A 19,780-nucleotide genomic window follows, 5' to 3' on the forward strand; every position below is an offset into this window, starting at 1 on the left:
TCTATTGGTCTAACCTTATCCTAGAAATAAATCAGATTCTTAAAAAAAAAAAATATTTTTTTCATGTCGATTTTTTTGAAGGTATTATAAATAGATTGTAAAAAATTGTTCGTAATTTATTTATATATCTTTACCCTCTTACTGAAATATGAACGAAAAGTTTTTAAATGACTATTCAAAAGTTTATAGAAAAACTGGTTATCGCCCGCAGTTTTGTTCGCGTTTTGAGGTGTCTTATGTTTGGCAGAATGTAGCCTATGCCATTTCTTGGAGTTCAAGGATAAGATGAGGAGAAGAAGGAACTTCATAAAATTCGGTTCAGCGGTTTGGTCGTGAAAGAGCGACAGACAGACAGATATGCTTTCACATTTTATAATATTAATATAGATGAATTAGTGAATATGCTATTTGTCTGATTTTTAAAATCCATTTTATATTATTTAGTAGAGGTTAAGGAACCCAGTAAAAGTTGTTTTTTTTTATTTCTAGTACATATTTGCCGAAAAATATCATATAAAAAATTCCATATTTAAATAACGCGCGAAAACACTACTTGGACAATATGGCGCTGCAATCGGGTTATATGATGATATATGATGATGCCCAATATACGTTATATGATGCCCAAATTACATACAATCATTATAAACTGTAGCCTATGTGCTATTCTGATGTATAACCTATATTACTGTAAAGTTTCATCCAAATCCGTTCAGTAGATTTTTCGTGAAAGATTGACAAACATACATCCTTAAAACTTTCGCATTTATAATAAAAGTGGGATGGTAAAATAAAATGCAATATTTGTATAAAAAATGTTTATTTAGACATTCTGAGGTAAGTTTATGAGCGGCGCGTTCTGTGGGATGTTTGGCGGGAAGTACTGCATCCGGGTCGCCACGTCGATGCCCGGGTAGGTCTCCGGTTTCTTGACTGGAACTCTTGGTTGCTGAAAATTGAAATATATAAATGATTATATCTTCTACTTGGTGGTAGGGCTCCTTATTCGACATTCTTCTGCTAAACTGAAAATTTTATATTGTAGGTTTGTAGAGTGAGTTAGTGAGTACAATCTTAATATACTATAAGCCGAACTTATTGCGGGTAGTTGGCGTACCTTCCGAATCGTATAAAAACGACCGCTCGATAGACTGCGGGTCACTTTGTCATCAGTCGTCGTACTTTCACTACTTAGCAGTAAGATCGTTTATTTATAATTGTGGTTTTGTGTTTATTTATGTGTTTGTCATATCTGAAGTTAGCGGTTGTTTGTGATTGCTTAAAATTTGATTACAATTTGAATTATTGTTAAAAATTAAGATTATTTTCAAATACATTAGCTATAGGTTGTTTCAATTATTTTTTTTAAATTATTTTTCCTTCTGATTGCTAAAAATATATTTTAACTTTTAAATCAAAAATAAATAAGTAAATATTGGACAACATCACATACATTACTCTGATCCCAAAAGAAAACTAATGGTAATCTACATCGAATCGGCCGGGAATCGAACCCGGGACCTCGGAGTGGCGTGCCCATGAAAACCGGTGTACACGCCACTCGACCATGGAGGTCGTCGGAATGAAAGAAAAATGAATCACTCAAAAGAAAATTCACTCGAATGAACCGTCTGACATCACCTTAAGGGAAATTAGTCGAATGCGTTGATTGGTCAATGCGAGTCTAACCGTCCAAATGATTCCCTAAGAGCGAACGCGAACCGACCAATGACGGGCCAGTATACTGTTAACTGGGAGGGCGACTCGTGGAATGTAGCAGATGTTTCTTACAATACTTGTCTATAATAATCAATGATATTCTAATAAACAGATATGTTATACCCATACTAAACAACAGAAAAAGTGTGCTGCGCCGGGGACCATTTATTTTACATTTCGTTACAAGTAAAAAGGATAGCTTGATAAAAACAATAAGTAAAAGTAACTAGATGTTTTAATTACGCAAAATGTATTACTACGTAATTATGATGTATTATGACGTATTAGTACGAAAAACGACTAAACGCAAACGTCCCAATTAGAACGTTTTCTAGTCTTCACTTTTTGCGCGTTAATAACATATCTGTTTTCTAAAACATCATTGATAATAATATTATGAATGCAAAAGTGTTCGCGCCGACGCTTTTTATTTTAATAATATCTATATTATATATCCATCTAAATTAGTTCAATTTTAATTAACATTTTTTACCATATATAAAACCTTTTTTTACAACATTCAAAAAGAAAAAGTAATGTGTAAAATCGAATGTTCTGTGATCTTCTTTTGTTTTATTTATTCACTTACTAACTGATGACAACGTAACAATGTGTAATTATATTGCATTAATATCAAGATTAGACTAGTTTTAAAGCTACTTTATTGTTTAATTGAGTTCGCACTCCAGTGTCTAAGTAATAGACAAAAATCATATTTCATATTCTTGTAATATATCTTGAACCAAAGTCATCGACATAGCCCACCGGATTAGTAAGCTGAAGTGTATCTTGGTGGTAGGGCTTTGTGCAAGCCCGTCTGGGTAGGTCCCACCCACTCATCAGTTATCCTACCGCCAAATAACAGTACATAGTATTGTTGTGTTCCGGTTTGAAGGGCGAGTGAGCCAGTGTAACTACAGCACAAGGGACATAACATCTTAGTTCCCAAGGTTGGTGGCCCATTGACGATGTAAGGTAATATATCTTACAGTGTCATTGTCTATGGGTGATGGTGACCACTTACCATCAGGTGGCCCATATGCTCGTCCGCCAACCTATAACATAAAAAAAGAGGCCTATGTCCAGCAGTGGACGGAAATGGGCTGATGGATGGATGGAGGTAATATATAACAGCTTACCTTGGCTCGTTTGCTGTAATGCATCATCTTCATGTGCTTGTATATGCTGGTCTGCCAGGAGAACGTGGCGGGGCATAGTGTGCACTTGAAGCTCTTCGACACCGACCTGTTCGTGTGCATCGCCCACACGTGACCCTTGAGACGTTTCACCGTCTGTAACATAGTATTGTTTGTATAAAACTAGTTATTACGAATTTTAATCGCGTATATTAATTATTTTGGACATCCCGACGTTTCGAGCACTTTACAGCTATCCGTGACCACGAACGCTGTAAAGTGCTCGAAACGTCGGGATGTCCAAAGTAATTAATATACGCGATTCAAATCCGTTATAACTAGTTTTATTTAAATGTGTAATAATCACGAAAACTTAAGACAACATTATGATATTGTTTGTGTCAAGCCTTTTTATTCGTAATTATATATTTAATAAACATGGCATCAGACACGTCATTACACCGTGGTGTAAACCAAAGTCAGTATCAGAGATTACTTAGGTTTCGCGTCCATAATATTTTAGATATTTAATTTTACAAAAATACCAGGTGCGCGATTATCCAAGATATAAATGATAGATAACTTCGATTATACCCTTAAATTAAATTTAACAGTATAACTTTAACAATATAAATGTACAGAATGATGTTTGAAGAGTAAAGAAATAAACTAAATAATAAGTTGTAAGTGATATATTTCAAACACAATTATAATAATCACATCACATCATCAGCCCGTTTTTGTCCACTGCTGGACAGAGGGCTCTTCAAGTGCACGCCACTGTGGTCTTTCTCCGGCTAATCGCATCCAGCTCCTGCCTGCCGCCTTGCGTTAATACCAATACCAATGGTATCGCGTCAAATCAAGGCCATATTTGATCGTTCTCTCGTACTTTTGCCATTGAAATCGACTGTAGGATATCAAACATTTATACGAACATACAAATATATATATGGTTAGATACACTGACAAATCTGAGACCAACAGTTGGTCGCTAGTACAAACACAACAGTAAAGTATGACGTTCGGCGCGTGTCGACCGCAGCTGTTACGCGCACCGCGATAAGAGTCGGTTTATTTTTAATTTTTTGCATGATACCGTTATTGTCTTGTGTGTGTGTGTGTGCTATGTTTTAGGTGTCCTGGAAGAAATCCCTGACATTCATATAAGTCTCCATACAAGATACGTGAACGCCATTAAGGATCCATATCTATTATTATATCTCCGTATTTACTCTACTTTCACTCACCTTATACGACTTCCCGCATATCTCACATAGGTGCTCGCCGTCCGGCTCCTTCTTGTTCTTCCCTTCGTGTATGTTGTTCATGTGGGCGACCATTATCTTAGCTGTTTTGAACGGCTGCAAAATAAATACGTCATATGAGACTACACATACATTACTCTGATCCCAATGTAAGTAGCTAAAGCATTTGTGTTATGGAAAATCAGTAGTAACGACGGTACCACAAACATCCAGACCCAAGACAGCATAGGAAGCTAATGAACTTTTCCTACGTCGACTCGGCCGGGAATCAAACTCGGGCCTCGTCGTGGCGTACCCATGTAAACATGTACACACTACTCGACCACGGAGATCGTCAATATATGTATATAAGATTTTTACGCAAACTATACATTATATATATATATATATATATATGTTATTTTATACAATGAAGGCAACACACTATCGAACATAACATTATCGAAATCAAATTGAAAAGCATCTATATTATCTGTGTGACAGAGATGAAGCGAATGTTAAACCAGGCAAGCTGAGTGGTTTACCAATTTGTGCATCACATTCTTTCCTGTTTTTTGTCATTTTGTATATTTTTTATTTTATTTTATGATTTGTACAATGTGTATGTCCAAATAAAGAGTTTTTGATTTGATTTGATTCAATACGAGATTATACAGACGATAAAAAAGCGTAAAATTAATACTTGTTGACTTCCAGGCAGGATATATTACATACTTATATAAATGTAATTAACTAACATGACCGTTTTTAAATGTTAAAAACGAGTAACTAATGAGTTCCTTGCCGGTTCTTCTCGGTAGAATCTACTTTCTGAAACGGTGGTAGCTTCACTTAACTGTTAGATGACGATTCAAAAGTGCTTGTAAAAGCCAACTTCAATAAAGTGTATTTTGATATTCATTTTTTATACTGAATCCAAATATCCGAAACACAATTGATGTCACAAATACGGACATCCTCCTAATTTTGATGTCATTGGGACAGGCAACTGTCAGTCTGTTTGTCCCACACACAGTGGCGTAGCTAGGTGAGGAAGGGCCCGGTGCATAGAAATATAATCGGGCCCTCACCCTCTCTTTCCCATCCCTCTTTAACTAATAATTACCCCTTAAAATTATAGATAATAGATACCAAATAAGAGATCTTGTGCATAGGGTTGTGATTTTCTAGTTTCAGAAGCTTAAGGTTTAGATTAGAGGGCCCCCTGAGCTCCGGGGCCCTGGTGCCCACACTTGCCTTGAAGCAGACGCTGCACTGGTACTTGATGCGCCGCAGGTGGTCCCAGTCGATGTGGTCGATCATGCACCACCGCGTGGCGAACTTCTTACCACAGAAGTGGCAAGCGTGCCTGGAATCATATGTTTTATACAAAACCGAGACCAAATCATTGATATTACTAATATTGTAACTTCGATAATATGTCTGCCTTTCTGGTTGTTGTTTTTCCATAGCCAAGCCACTGATTATAAATCGATGCGATTGGATATGAAGCAAGTTTGAATTATCCTACCGTCTGGGTAGTTACCACCCACTCATCAGTTATTCTACCGCCAAATAACAGTACTCAGTATTGTTGTGTTCCGGTTTGAAGGATGAGTCAGTGTAACTACAGGCACAAGGGACATAACATCTTAGTTCCCAATGTTGGTGGCACACTGACGATGTAAGGAATAGTTATGTTTTCTTACAGTGTCATTGTCTATGGGTGATGGTGACCACTTTCCATCAGGTGGCCCTTATATTCGTCCGCCAACCTATACCATAAAAAAATATCTCGGCTAGAGACTTGGTGTTCAATACTGTAGTACATTATTTTGATCTATCTCTTCAGGATAAGCCAGCGTTTGCTATGTAAGCGTAAAATAATCCGTCGCGTATTAAAGATCCGAGCACACATATGGACTTTCTTTTGTACTGTGTAATGACGATAATATTTCTTCATTAGTTCGACATACGAACATACGATCTTTTCAAAATCTATACCCATAATCATGAGTAAGTCTACCTAATTTCCATGAAATACTCAGCGTATGACTATCAAACGAATACGGTGCGGACTCAGCGAGTCAATGGAAACGAGAGTCTTATATGTAAGGGACATTTTTGTGTTAAATTTTTGTTTAGTCGTCCACGAGTATCTACGTTGATTTATTGCAATTTCATAACGTATTACTTTGTGCCTAGTTTTTGTTGTTGGCTAAATACGATCTCTTGTATTTATTTTATGGTATAGGTTAGCGAACGAGTATAAGGGCCACCTAATGGTTAGTGGTCACCATCACCCATAGACAATGACGCTGTAAGAAATATTAACTATTCCTTACATCGACAATGTACAGTTAGGGTAAGAAAACCTTCGTCAGTTTTCAAATAAATTATTTTATCAAGTCTTAAGCACTTAGTACCTTTTGAATCTAAACATCAAATCATTGCGGCGCGATACGTCACTCTCGATCGGTAAAGCAGATTATCGCTGACACTGAGCACACAAAAATAGATCTTAAGGTGACGAACCTTTTCTTACCCCAACTGCGCCACCAACCTTAGGATAGATGCTATGTCCCTTGTGCCTGTAGTTACACTGGCTCACTCACCCTTCAAACCGGAACACAACAATACTGAGTACTGTTGTTTGGCGGTAGAATATTAGACGAGTGGGTGGTACCTACCCAGACGGGCTTGCACGAAGCCTACCACCAAGTAAGTATAGTATGACACAAATTAGATGTAGCATCGGAAAATGCAATGCAATGAAAATAAAACCGATTACTGCCGATTCACACAACCAATAGAAACAGCTCCCTATCGCGCCATTCGACGCTATTCGTCGCTATAGATTCACGCGTCAGAGAAAGCAAGTGCATGTAAATCGACGCGTCAAATTGACGAATATATTAAGTCATATGATATTACAAGTTATTACGTTTGCGCAAAGATCATATTCACATGAGAAATAGATATTGATAGATAACGTACTCAATTCGGATGTGATTGGTTTTACGAATTTGACCGATGTTACGTCTAAGTTGTGTAGTACATATAAGTACTTAAGTGTGCCTATCTATCTGTGACATCTTATCTGATAGTGACATCTGAGTTGTGTCGTACTACATATAAGTACTTAAGTGTGCCTTCTATCTATCTGTGACATCTGAGTTGTGTCGTACTACATATAAGTACTTAAGTGTGCCTTCTATATATCTGTGACATCTTATCTGATAGTGACATCTGAGTTGTGTCGTACTACATATAAGTACTTAAGTGTGCCTATCTATCTGTGACATCTTATCTGATAGTGACATCTGAGTTGTGTCGTACTACATATAAGTACTTAAGTGTGCCTTCTATCTATCTGTGACATCTGAGTTGTGTCGTACTACATATAAGTACTTAAGTGTGCCTTCTATATATCTGTGACATCTTATCTGATAGTGACATCTGAGTTGTGTCGTACTACATATAAGTACTTAAGTGTGCCTATCTATCTGTGACATCTTATCTGATAGTGACATCTGAGTTGTGTCGTACTATACGCTACTCACACATAGCTATCCTCGTGCGCGTGTCGCTTGCTGAGGCGCATGTGGTTGTTGTAGCAGTCGCGGCTGGCGAAAGACTTCCCGCAGTCGCGGCAGCGGTGCAGCGCGCCCGCCTCGCGCTCGCGGTGGTTGCGCATGTGACGCGCCAGGTTGCGCTTCCACTGGAAAAGCTTGCCGCACACCGCGCACGGGAAGCTGAGACCCTCGTGGATCACGCTGCAGTATCATTGCAAATTCACGCATTATATCGAAGTTAAGCTGTCAGATGACAATCCGTTAGGCGTCAAATAGGCTATTTGACTGATTTTTAAAACCCATTTTATATTATTTAGTAGAAGTTAAGGAACCCAGTAAAAGTTGATTTTTTTATTTCTAGTACATATTTGTCAAAAATATCATATTCAAAATTCTATATTTAAATAGCGCGCGAAAACGCTACTTGGACAATATGGCGCTGCAATGGGGTCGGTGACGTCACTTTGCTGTATTATAATCTGTGGTACATATAGTAGAAAAGCAAGGTTTACAAGAAAGTGACTTCATTATATGCCCGGCCAATCAGGAGCGTTTTGTGTCACGTGACAAACGTTTGAAAAAATGCATTTTTATTTATGGATTCTTGAATAAATTACGTATTATTTTCAACTTTCGTTACTAAATAACCATTTTAAACTCATAATATACACTGATTACAATAATACGCAGTTTATTTTTTGCATTGTCAAATAGCCTATTGTCAACTGCCGAAAGCTCTTCCCGATTGGCCGGTCTTGTTGTAAGAAAAACCAATCATAATGTTGTCTCAGATTTTCGCGATTATTACACTTTGAAATAAAACTATTTTGTCACGGGTAGACAGTCTACCAGTGACCACGAACGCTGTAAAGTGCTCGAAACGTCGGGATGATAAAAATAATTAATATACGCGATTCAAATCCGTTAAAACTAGTTTTATTTCAACGACCAATCATCTGACGAGACAGATTGTAATCTAACGAATTTTGTAATCTTACGATGACCTATGCACTCTTGAACATGTAATAGAAGGGAATCTTATACCAAATCAAATATAGTAAGTAACAGTAACAGCTTGTAAATTTCTCACTGCTGGGCTAAGGCCTCCTCTCCCATTAACCAATTAAGGAGAGGGTTTGGAACATATTCACGCTTCCCGCACGCTTTCTAACCACTGAGCTATCTCGGCTCTCAAATGTATTTAATGTTAATAAATCATATTACATTGTCAAAGAGGTCATGTACCCCTCAACTACGAGCCCCCGTATTTTAGAAACCAGTGACTTCCCAATCAGCGTTTATAGCTCTCTAAATGTAAATATTGGAAACCCTCATATACATTACTCTTATCCCAATTTAATCAAGCAGTAATGTCGGTTCCGAAAGCACCCGGACCCAAGACAAATTGGAAAACTAATTAACTTATTCTATATCGACTCGTCGGTGAATCGAACACGGGATCTCAGTGGCATGCCCATGACAATCTGTACACACTACTCGACCACAGATTTATCATAGTATAATATACTAGCTACCCCTCCCAGCTATACACGACAATAATAAGAATAAAAATACCCTACACACATTTAGATTACAGAACAAAAATAAAAATTACCGTTTTTTGGCCAATTAGTTAAATAAAAATTCTCGGCATTTCTCTACTATAATATGCATGTATTACGAGTATACATGCAAACCTTCCTCTTGATTCCCTCTATTAACTGACGAAAACTGCATTAAAATGCGTCCCATACTTTAAAAGATCCAAGCGTTCAAATGGGAGGGGATTTACTATACCAAGTAAAGATAAGTAGACTCACGCATGCGCCCTGTAACTCTTCTTCGAGTGGAATATTTTCCCGCAGCCTTTGCACGGTATGAACAACTTCTCTTTAGGTTTCTCGTCTTTATTCAGCGGTAATATCCTGAAAATATATCACATAGATTATGTATAGTACTAGATGAAACATGTGCTACGCACAAGTGCAATACTGGTACTAAATACACTACAGAATTTGTTTATTTACTTCACATTAGAAACATCTAAAATTATCAGTGTTTCTTTACTATATAGTTATGTTAGCTCAAAGCATGAAGACAATAGGAGTGAATGCTTAATCAGCAGAATGTAAGTCATTGTGTCATTCTATGCTTTTTAAAAAAGTCTGTCTTGCTCCCGTAAACTTGTCTATCTTGTCCATGTATTATACACAAAAACATTCCTCTGAAATTACTCTATTTAATAAAGAAAGCGCATCAAAATCCTTTGCGTATTAAATAAGAAGCATATATAGGGACAGATAGCGGTAAGAGACTTTGTTTTATACTCTGTAATGATAGCTATACCTACATATGTAGTTATAGTAGTTCTTAAATACAGACTATACATAGTTGGAAGAGGTGTTTGGGTAGTCAGAAGTATGCTGACCTACTTACTTGAGGTGATATTTCAAGGTCATCTTGTTCGCGAAGACTTTCCCGCAACAGTCACACTGAGGCTTCTCTTGGTGTGTCACCGTCCTGTGGTACGCCAGCTTCGACCTCGTGCTGGAAGAGAGATTTATTTTGAACTAGTATTAGTCCGCAGCTTCATTTTATAGGGTGTTGTCATGTGTCAGGCGAAAAAGTAGCCTATGTCCTTAATTTTAGAGTTCAAGTTTCATACTCGGTTTACGTCAAATTCGGTTCGGTTTGGTCGTGAAAGAGCGACAGACAGACAGAGTTACTTTCACATTTATAATGTTAGTGTAGATATTTACTTGGTGGTAGGGCTTTGTGCCCGTCTGGGTAGTTACCACTCACTCATCAGTTATTCTACCGCCAAATAACAGTACTCAGTATTGTTGTGTTCCGGTTTGTAGGGTTAGCGAGCCAGTGTAACTACAGGCACAAGGGACATAACATCTTACTTCCCAAGGTTGGTGGCGCATTGACGATGTAAGGAATAGTTAATATTCCTTACAGCTTCATTGTCTATGGGTAATGGTTACCACTTACCATCAGGTGGCCCATATGCTCGTCAGCCAAACTATACCATAAAAAAGCCATACGACGATACTGTCTCTAAGCAGGGGTGACCACTTACAGAGGCCTTAAATGAAAAGTAGTTTTTTAAAGATCGCTTTCAATATTTCTTACTCCTATTAATCTCTCCCATTAAGCCTAAAGCTTGTTTTGGGATACAAGCGACTAGAGCCCTAAGGGTCAGTCTTTTGATTACCTGAACACTTTATCCGGACAATCAGGGCAAGGGTATCCCGGCTCTAGAAGCTTCTTCGCACAATCGTGTTCCAACATTATTTTCTTCAGCGTCGTTAATAAATTACACTCTCGACATCTGAAAGTTTATCATAATAAATATTTATAGATCTACATATATACAGATATAGGGTAATTAATGAAGAAATATACATAAATGTATGAAACCAATTTAACAGCTTTTTAAATTAAAAATTAAGGTCTTAAAAACGGATACTATTTTAAATGTATAATCATTAAAATATACTCTAATTCTGGTACATTTACAATAATTAGTAATACAAGTTATAAATAATATAATAAAAAGTAACAAGTACTTTACCAGTACTTGTAACAATAAAGAGTACAATCAGTGGGTGAACAAACATAAATAAGGTAAGTAGGGTATATATGACTCTAATAAATGGTGTAGAAGTACAGAATTTAGAGTCCCCCCGGCCTTACAAGAGCTGAGATGGCCCAATGGTTAGAACGCGTGCATCTTAACCGATGACTGCGATACTTGTGCTACTAATTCATCTCGTACTTGACGGTGAAGGAAAACATCGTGAGGAAACCTGCATGTGTCTAATTACATCGAAATTCTGCCACATGTGCATTCCACCAACCCGCATTGGAACATGTTCCATGTTCCCGTGGTGGAATATGTTCCAAACCCTCTCCTAAATGGAAGAGAAGGCCCCTCTTCACAGCAGTGGGAAATTTACAGGCTGTTATATTTTTCTTTACTTTACAGTCATACAAACATAAAAACGCTCAGCTCAGCTATATTATGTAATACAAACAGTTCTCGATCAAGATATCTTTATTTATAATATAACACCATTCCACTGAACTACTTATATACATTAATTTTATGTCCAAAACCGATAACAACTTCGTCGATATTCGTAACGGTATTCACGAATGCACAGATTATGAATGCGACCAATGTCACCAATGACGTCACGTCATGTCAAAAACAAAATTATTTTAATGAAAATATAAATTCAAGTTTAGTTAGTGTTGAATTAAATGTACAGACAGAGGCGAACCGGCATGAAACTCAGTTATAACTCATGATATTTGTATCACTTACTTGTAAGCAACAAGATGCAGTTTTCTGTGAATCCTTATGTTCTCCTTCGTCAGGAAATACGCCTTGCATACATCGCACTGGTGATCGTTATCGCTCTTCTAGAACAAAACAAAATAAAAAAAAAAATAGTCAAAATTCTCATTATTGTACACCAGTAAACACAAAGTCTATACAAGTGGCGTTCCTACGCTAAATAAGAGATCTAAAACAATACATGAACACCCCATAATGATTACATAGTATAAAACGAAGTTGCTTACCGCTGTCTGTCCCTATGCTTAGATCTTTAAAACTATGCAACAGATTTTGCTACGGTTTTTTTAATAGATCGATTGATTCAAGAGGATTTATATGTATTATACATGCACAGTATAGTAGAGAAACGCTGACAATTTTAAAGGTTTCTAGTGTGATGTAAATAAAAATATATTTTACTTACTTTGCAAATGCTAGCGGAACTCTACGAGATAAATCAAAATAATGTCCACCATAAAATTGTGTGAGGATATATGTTAATCTCTAAAGAATACCATAAATATATTATGCATTTAATATAGATCAATATGGCCCTATTATCCTACTTTATGAGCTGAGATGGCCCAGTGGTTAGAACATGTGCATCTTAACACGAGAATATAATATAATATTCAAGGATAACACAGATTTAAAATGCAGGACACAGTGGTTTTTATTGTCTAATGACAAAAAGCTATTAACTTTGTATATAATGGTAATACTACTTTTTATAGTATATTTAGTATCAGTATTACACTGATCGTTACAAATTTTTCCATACAAGCACCAAGTAGGAAAATAAATGTGCAAAAATTTTTTCATCCGCTGATGGTAAGTGGAAATAGCGTCCAAACATGCAGATAACCAGTACAGTCAGTAAGAATAAGCACTAGTTGTTCGCAAGATGTAGAATTGATGTCCAAATACGAAGACAACCAGTACAGCCAGTAAGAATAATCTGCACTAGTCGCCCGAAAGATGCCTCTTCACGCCTCGTTTGAAGGCTGCTGGGTTATAAGAGTAGGGGAACAGTGCTGGTAAAGAGTTCCATTCACTTACCGAATTGTGTTTTCCGTTAATATGAAATTCCATTAATTTCTTAGTATTGAAGATGTAAATACAATATTGGCATTTGTATTTGATTTTCTGGAACTCCTCGTTAGCGACGTCCTTCTCCCTGACGCTCCACATCTCCTCCTCGGTCATGGTGTACAGTTCCACCAGCTCTTCTGGAAGGTTCTTCAGACGTCTCGACTTCTTTTCTTTCGTTTCTGCAATCTGTTTATGCTTTTTTAGTTTATATGTTGAGCAAGCTGTGCCCAAGACCTTTTACGCGTTTGAATTAAATATATATATATATATATATATATATATATATATATATTGTAGCTTAAGTTACTCTTTATTATACCAGTGACAGTCCCGTCAAAATTGGTCCAGCCGTTCAAGAGATTAGCCGGAATAGACAGACAGACAGGTAAAAAATGTAAAAAAAAAATATTTTCAACCGACTTCATTCATATTCGGCTCCAAATATAACAATAACTATAATTACGTTATATAATCGTAAATCGACTTTTAAGTAGTCTAATGTTTTTCATTTCATTTTACTAAGGAGGACTCTAAAAAATATTTTGAATACGCAATTATTTTAATTACTTTTAAGTGCACATTTATTGGTTTGAAATTAGTGTTTTGTTTGAAGTCTGTTTTTCTTTTTGTTAAAATTTTTATTTTGGTATATGTACCGTGCATACATACATATGCATTGAGTAAAAAAGGGCTATTGTAATATTACAGACAGACAGACAGAGGGATGGGGGGTGTTCATTGTTTTGACAGTTTTAACTGCATGTTTAGCTAATGTTAGTACAATATAAAGACAAGATTCGACAACATCACATACATTACTTTGATCCCAACGTAAGTAGCTAAAGCAATTGTGTTTTGGAAAATCAGAAGTAACGACGGCACCACAAACAGCCAGACCCAAGACAACACAGAAAACTATTGAACCTTTTCTGCATCGACTCGGCCGGGAATCGAAACCGGGACCTCGGAGTGTACCTACCCATGAAAACCGGTGTCCCCAATACTTGACCACAGAGGTCATCGTATAATGTAATGTGGATAATTTCAAGTTTTTTCTGTAATTTTCTTTAAAAGATTTTTTGGGGTAATTTGTGATGCCAATTCTATATTTAAATAACAGCCTATAATATGCCAACCGGGCACATTTGTTCACCAACGTCATATAAGGATGTAGAATGGATAAATTCATTGTGTATTTAACACTAATCAACATGGTTCTTTACAGTACGTTATTTATATGTGTATTATCGATAACGCGTACATAGCGGTTTGTATTGACTAATAACTGAAAAGTGAAAAGACATTCTGTAGTAGATATATTTATATCACTATTCTACCCACGTGAAGCCGGGCAGATCGCTAGTATACAGATAAAAGAAAAATAATCGTATTGAGAAATGTCAAATTAATCATATATCTTTATTAAAAATATTAACTGTCAAACGAAGACAAAAAAATGTATAGAGTAGTCATTTAGACAAATTTAGATTTTTAGTTCCGAATATTTTTTGCGTTCGCATACGTTAATCTTTACTAAGACTGACGGTTTGAACCCGTGTCATTAATGCTTGTTCAATTCATCTCGTGCTTATTGAAAGAAAATGTGTATTCCTATTTATATCATCAACGCATAACAGAAACGGGGTGAAATCAGCTCCAAGCCTTATTTACACAGCTAGAGGCGCTTCGTCAATACCTACTACTACTTTACATACTACTAATACTTTTTTGTGTTGTGTATTCCCTTTTAATATAAATAAAATATTATTAATAATGTTTAAACATAATAAATAAACAGTAATACCTTTTCGCTATCTCGTTTTTTGTCCTTTTCTTTCTTCTTCTTTTTCTTACTTCCTTTATCAGTCTTTAATTTAGCTAGTATAATATCATCCTCCGACTCTGTCTGCTCTTTGGGCGGTAGGTCGTCGTAAGTGCTGTCCACGTTGATGTCGTCTGTCTGGAAGTCTTCATTTTCTAATTTTATATCATTTTGTAAATCTGTAAGATTATCAAACATTTCACGTTTGTAAAACTTTTAGAAACCTCTAATTCGCAGGGGGGACGGAATCACTATCTATTAGGCTAATTGACAGCGCGAAAATTAAATTGTAAATTATTATAATCAGTGTTGAAAATAATACTTCATTTATTCAAAAATCTATAAATAAACATGCATTTTTTCAAACGTTTGTCACGTGACACAAAACGCTCCTGATTGGCCGGGCTTATGATAAAGTCACTATCTTGTAAACTTTGCTTTTCTACTATATGTACCATAGATTAAAATACAAGAAAGTGACGTCACCGACCCCATTGCAGCGCCATATTGTCAAAGTAGCGTTTTTGCGCGCTATTTAAATATGGAATTTTTAATATGATATTTTTCGCCAAATATGTACTAGAAATAAAAAACACAACTTTTACTGGGTTCCTTAACTTCTACTGAATAATATAAAATGGATTTTAAAAACCAGTCATATAGCCTATTATTTTAATAAGAATCTATTTTAATAGATTTCAATAGTGGGAATGCTTCAAAACAACACATAATTATATAATCTACTACAATACTAACACGTATAATTCTAACCAAATGTTAATCATGGATTCTAAAATTTTAAATTCAATCTAGTTTTCTATGTTATATATTTGTACGATTAAAGAGTAAATAGTCTGAATGTCATTGGTACATTAAATACATATTCATTACAGTGTTTTTTTTATATTTAAATACAAGACTTGAATTTATTTCGGAAAAAATATCGAATTTACGTATAGAAATATGCATTGTAAGCTATATATGTGTGTGTGTGTGTATGTATGTATGACGTACGTTTATTTTATGCTATAGTTTGGCAGAACATATGGGCCACAACAATGGTTAATATTTCTTACATGACGCTGTTAGAAATATTAACCATTCCTTACATCGCCAATGCGCCGACGAACTTGAGAATTAAGATGTCCCTTGTGCCTGTAATTACACTAGCTCTTTCTTCAAACCAGAATACAACAATACTGAGTTGAGTACTGTTGTTTGGTGTTTGTTATATATGTAGTTAAGTAAGCGTTTACGTGTGTGCGTGTGGCTGCGTTCCCGCTGGTGCTACGCTTCTATTAAATCAGTGTGTAACTAGCCTCGTAGTTTAATTGACGCATCCCTACTCTTTAACATATATAGCAGTGGTAAAATATCTGATGAGTGGGTGGTTACCCAGACGGGCTTGACTTGCTACTAAGTATATGAGTGCGTGCGTATAATAAAAAAAACGAACCTAATTCAATATATTTGCTGCTATCATCTGGATGGGGTTCGTTTTTAATCACATCCCCATTATTACTCGGCTCTGCTATTACTAACTGCGTATCTGTCAGCAAACTTGACGTTAAACGCTGTTTCGCATGAACGGATAGATCGCTGGGCGAGTTCAGGAATTTGTGCTGAAATACATTAAAAAATATTGTTCATTTAATTAGACAATATAGACTTATATATAAGCTATTATTGACGACATTCGCAAGAGCGCCGGTAGAAGCTGGATGAGGGACGCAGAGGACCGAGCAACGTGACGCGCTCTGGGGGAAGCCTATGTTCAGCAGTGGACAGCAGTGGGCTGATGAATGAATGAAAAAAATATATAAGCTATGGTAACTTTTTATGACAAAGTAGCTAATCGTCTCGACTTCGAACTGGTAGTATAAGGTTCAACCTAAAATATTTATAGTTAAGGACGAAAACAAAATGAAAAGTTCCTTCTTTTTGTATGGGTCAAGGCCACTGTTTAGATATTAAGTATTCAATGAACATAAGGTGTAGAGGTTATACAACTATTTTTATTTATTAAAATATGTCTTATTGTAACGAGTCGAAATGGCCCAGTGGTTAGAACGCGTGCATCTTAACCGATGAATGCGGGTTCAAACTCAGGCAAACACCGCTGATTCATGTGCTTAATTTGTCTTTATAATTCATCTCGTGCTCATCGGTGAAGGAAAACATCGTGCGGAAAGGTGCATGTGACAAATTCCATAAAAATTCTGCCACATGTGTATTCCACCAACCCGCATTGGAACAGAGTGGTGGATTATGTTCCAAACCTTCTCTTCAAAGGGAGAGGAGGCCTTTATCCCGGCAGTGGGAATTTACAGGCATTTGTTGTTGTTGTATGTATAAGCTATGATAACTTTTTATGACAAACTAGCTAATCTTCTCGACTTCGAACGGGTACTAAAGGATTAAAGAATTTATTATCAACAAAGACATACATTGTCACTTATGTGATAACAATAAATTAAAGTAATGTTCACTTGTAGTAATATATATGTATAATTGTAGGTACGCATAAGTACCAGTAGGTAGGTAGGTAAGCATAGTATAAGGTTCAATCTAAAATATTTTTAGTTAAAGACGAAAACACAAATAACAGTTCCTGTCTTTTTATGTGACCTGGGCCATTAAATATTATGTATTTAATGAGCATAGAGCATGGAGGTTATATAGCTATTTTTTATTTATTAAAATATATGTCTTATTAGGGAATACTATTGTTGAAAGACGTGGTTCACATCTTTAGAAGCTGATTGCAAATCAGAGTAAGTTTCGTTAATATATGTATATATCGTGCGTGTTGTCTTCGTGTGTGACATGTACACATGCATCAATCGTACGATTTAAGATGATATAGCTTTTATGCTTCTACTAACACTTTAACAAACGGTAGATACTACATATATACATAATCTATGTTAAAGTTATAAATGTGAAAGTAACTCTGTCTCTCTGTCGCTCTTTCACGACCAAAGCGAACCTTGAAAATAAGAACAAAAAGCTGTACCGAAATTGATGATATTTGGTATGACGCAAACTTTAACTCCAAGGAAGGACATAGTTTACTTCTTTACTCAAATGCGAGCGAAGCCGCGGGTGACTACTAGTATAAATATAGTTTATGAGTTTACATTCTATTTGATTTTATTACCCTTTCTGAATATGCGATAAGTATATCATAGGAGTTAAGAATTTGTCCTTTGAATTTTAACGCATTCCTGACATTTGCCAAGCATTCCCAGCAAACTTGAACTGTTAATCCATCTGGTACCTGAAAAAATATGTTTATATTTTTACCACCTGCTTGTTAGTGATCCATCCTCAAAATTACGTGTTATAATAATTAAAAAAAAAAAACTTATAAAAATTGTGTGTATTTTTTTGGGCTACGTTTATCGATAAACAATTCATTTTGATTGTTTTGACATCAGTTAAATAATATTTGATAATATATAACTTATAACAAACATAGCAAAAAAAATCAATACAATAAATAAAAAACGATCATGGCGGATCCAAGGATTCCCTTATTCCACAATAATGCTTATAAAAAGCGAAAATATGACACAAGTAACGAATAATATGTATCGGTTCTGATATTTTATGAATATTTCATTGTGTTTTAATAAACGTTGTTAAAATCTATCGTACTTACATCAATATTTGCTAAAACTTTAAAACATTCTTTAACGTCGTCACAGTAAAACATTTTACGATTATAATTCAAACAACCGACGCATATTCCGTTCACATTGTAGCCTTCTATGTTTATATTGATTTCTTTCATTTTGTATAATATTACTCATAGAAAATAATGTATTATCAATGGAAGCTTCATTCCTTTTCTTCGGCCATTTTGTTCAATTTTGTTTGACATTAGAAATGACATTTGAAGTATCGGCCATTTTGATAATGACAGATAACATATTAAAACAAGAAACTTTTGATTAATACATATAACAATTAACAATATTATTTGTTTAGATTGTTATTTAAATACATATATGTACTGATTACTAGTGCCTGCGCCGGATTCGTATGCTTACATTTTTATTAAATTATAGATCGTGCTAGAAAATCCATGCAATTTTCTGTGCAATATAAAAACGTTTTTAGTTTTCTAAAAATTTCCAATATTCTGCGCATTTTTATTGTAATTTTCTTGTTCATCGTAAGATCTAAAGAGTACAAGAAAAATACCTTACGATTGGAAATAGAAATTTAAAAAAAAATTAAGATGGCGCGCCAAAGGTTCAAATTCGAAATGTCAATATGCTGGTCGTGGTCAGATGGATTATACGAAAAACGTGAAAACTCTATAATTTGTGATTCGGAGGGTATTGAAAATCTACCATTAGCTACCTCCAAAACTTCCATATCCACATACGCACTAGGAAAATCTTTTGAATGTTGAATGAAGATGTAAACAAAAGCGAAGTCGTGTTGACATGATCAGTAAACGAATTTATTTCAATTCAATTCTTAGTTTTATTGCTTTAGTTGTGCCGACAGGGCACAGATTATTTTGATGAATTTAATTACCCTCCAAAGAAGTTACTTCATTTGTTACGATTAAAAAACTGGAGACGAAGATTTAGCAAAAGTAATGAACCATTTATTCAATCATGCAGAAGACGAAGATAAAGTTTAGAAGTGCCTTGTTGAACTTAACTAAATAAAACACCGTTATATAATAAGGCAGCAAGTAAAGCTGTTATGTCCATCATATCATAATCAAATTGCAGTGTTCTAGTCAATGATGACTGTAACTGACGAAGTATCTTCCATCAAACTTAAACCTTTACTGTATTTAGACGGTATCAGTATTT

The 19,780-nt window shown here is 35.5% G+C and overlaps 1 protein-coding gene across 1 annotated transcript; it reads right to left on the reverse strand.

Annotated features, from left to right (window-relative positions):
- Positions 1-803: 803 nt before the first annotated feature.
- LOC124542330 (zinc finger protein 813-like) lies at positions 804-18,833 on the reverse strand. The gene is made up of 14 exons (XM_047120301.1): positions 18,607-18,833; positions 18,103-18,222; positions 16,399-16,564; positions 14,925-15,121; positions 13,088-13,306; positions 12,014-12,111; positions 10,898-11,014; positions 10,114-10,224; positions 9,498-9,602; positions 7,666-7,878; positions 5,360-5,471; positions 4,106-4,219; positions 2,859-3,011; positions 804-949 (listed from the first exon to the last, which is right to left on the reverse strand). Exons 1-14 carry the CDS (start codon positions 18,736-18,738, stop codon positions 824-826), a joined length of 1,983 nt encoding a protein of 660 aa, XP_046976257.1. The 5' UTR covers positions 18,739-18,833; the 3' UTR covers positions 804-823.
- Between the last annotated feature and the right edge of the window lie 947 nt (positions 18,834-19,780).

Source organism: Vanessa cardui, chromosome 30 (genome assembly GCF_905220365.1).
Source record: "Vanessa cardui chromosome 30, ilVanCard2.1, whole genome shotgun sequence".
In the NCBI taxonomy this organism is placed as follows: domain Eukaryota; kingdom Metazoa; phylum Arthropoda; class Insecta; order Lepidoptera; family Nymphalidae; genus Vanessa; species Vanessa cardui.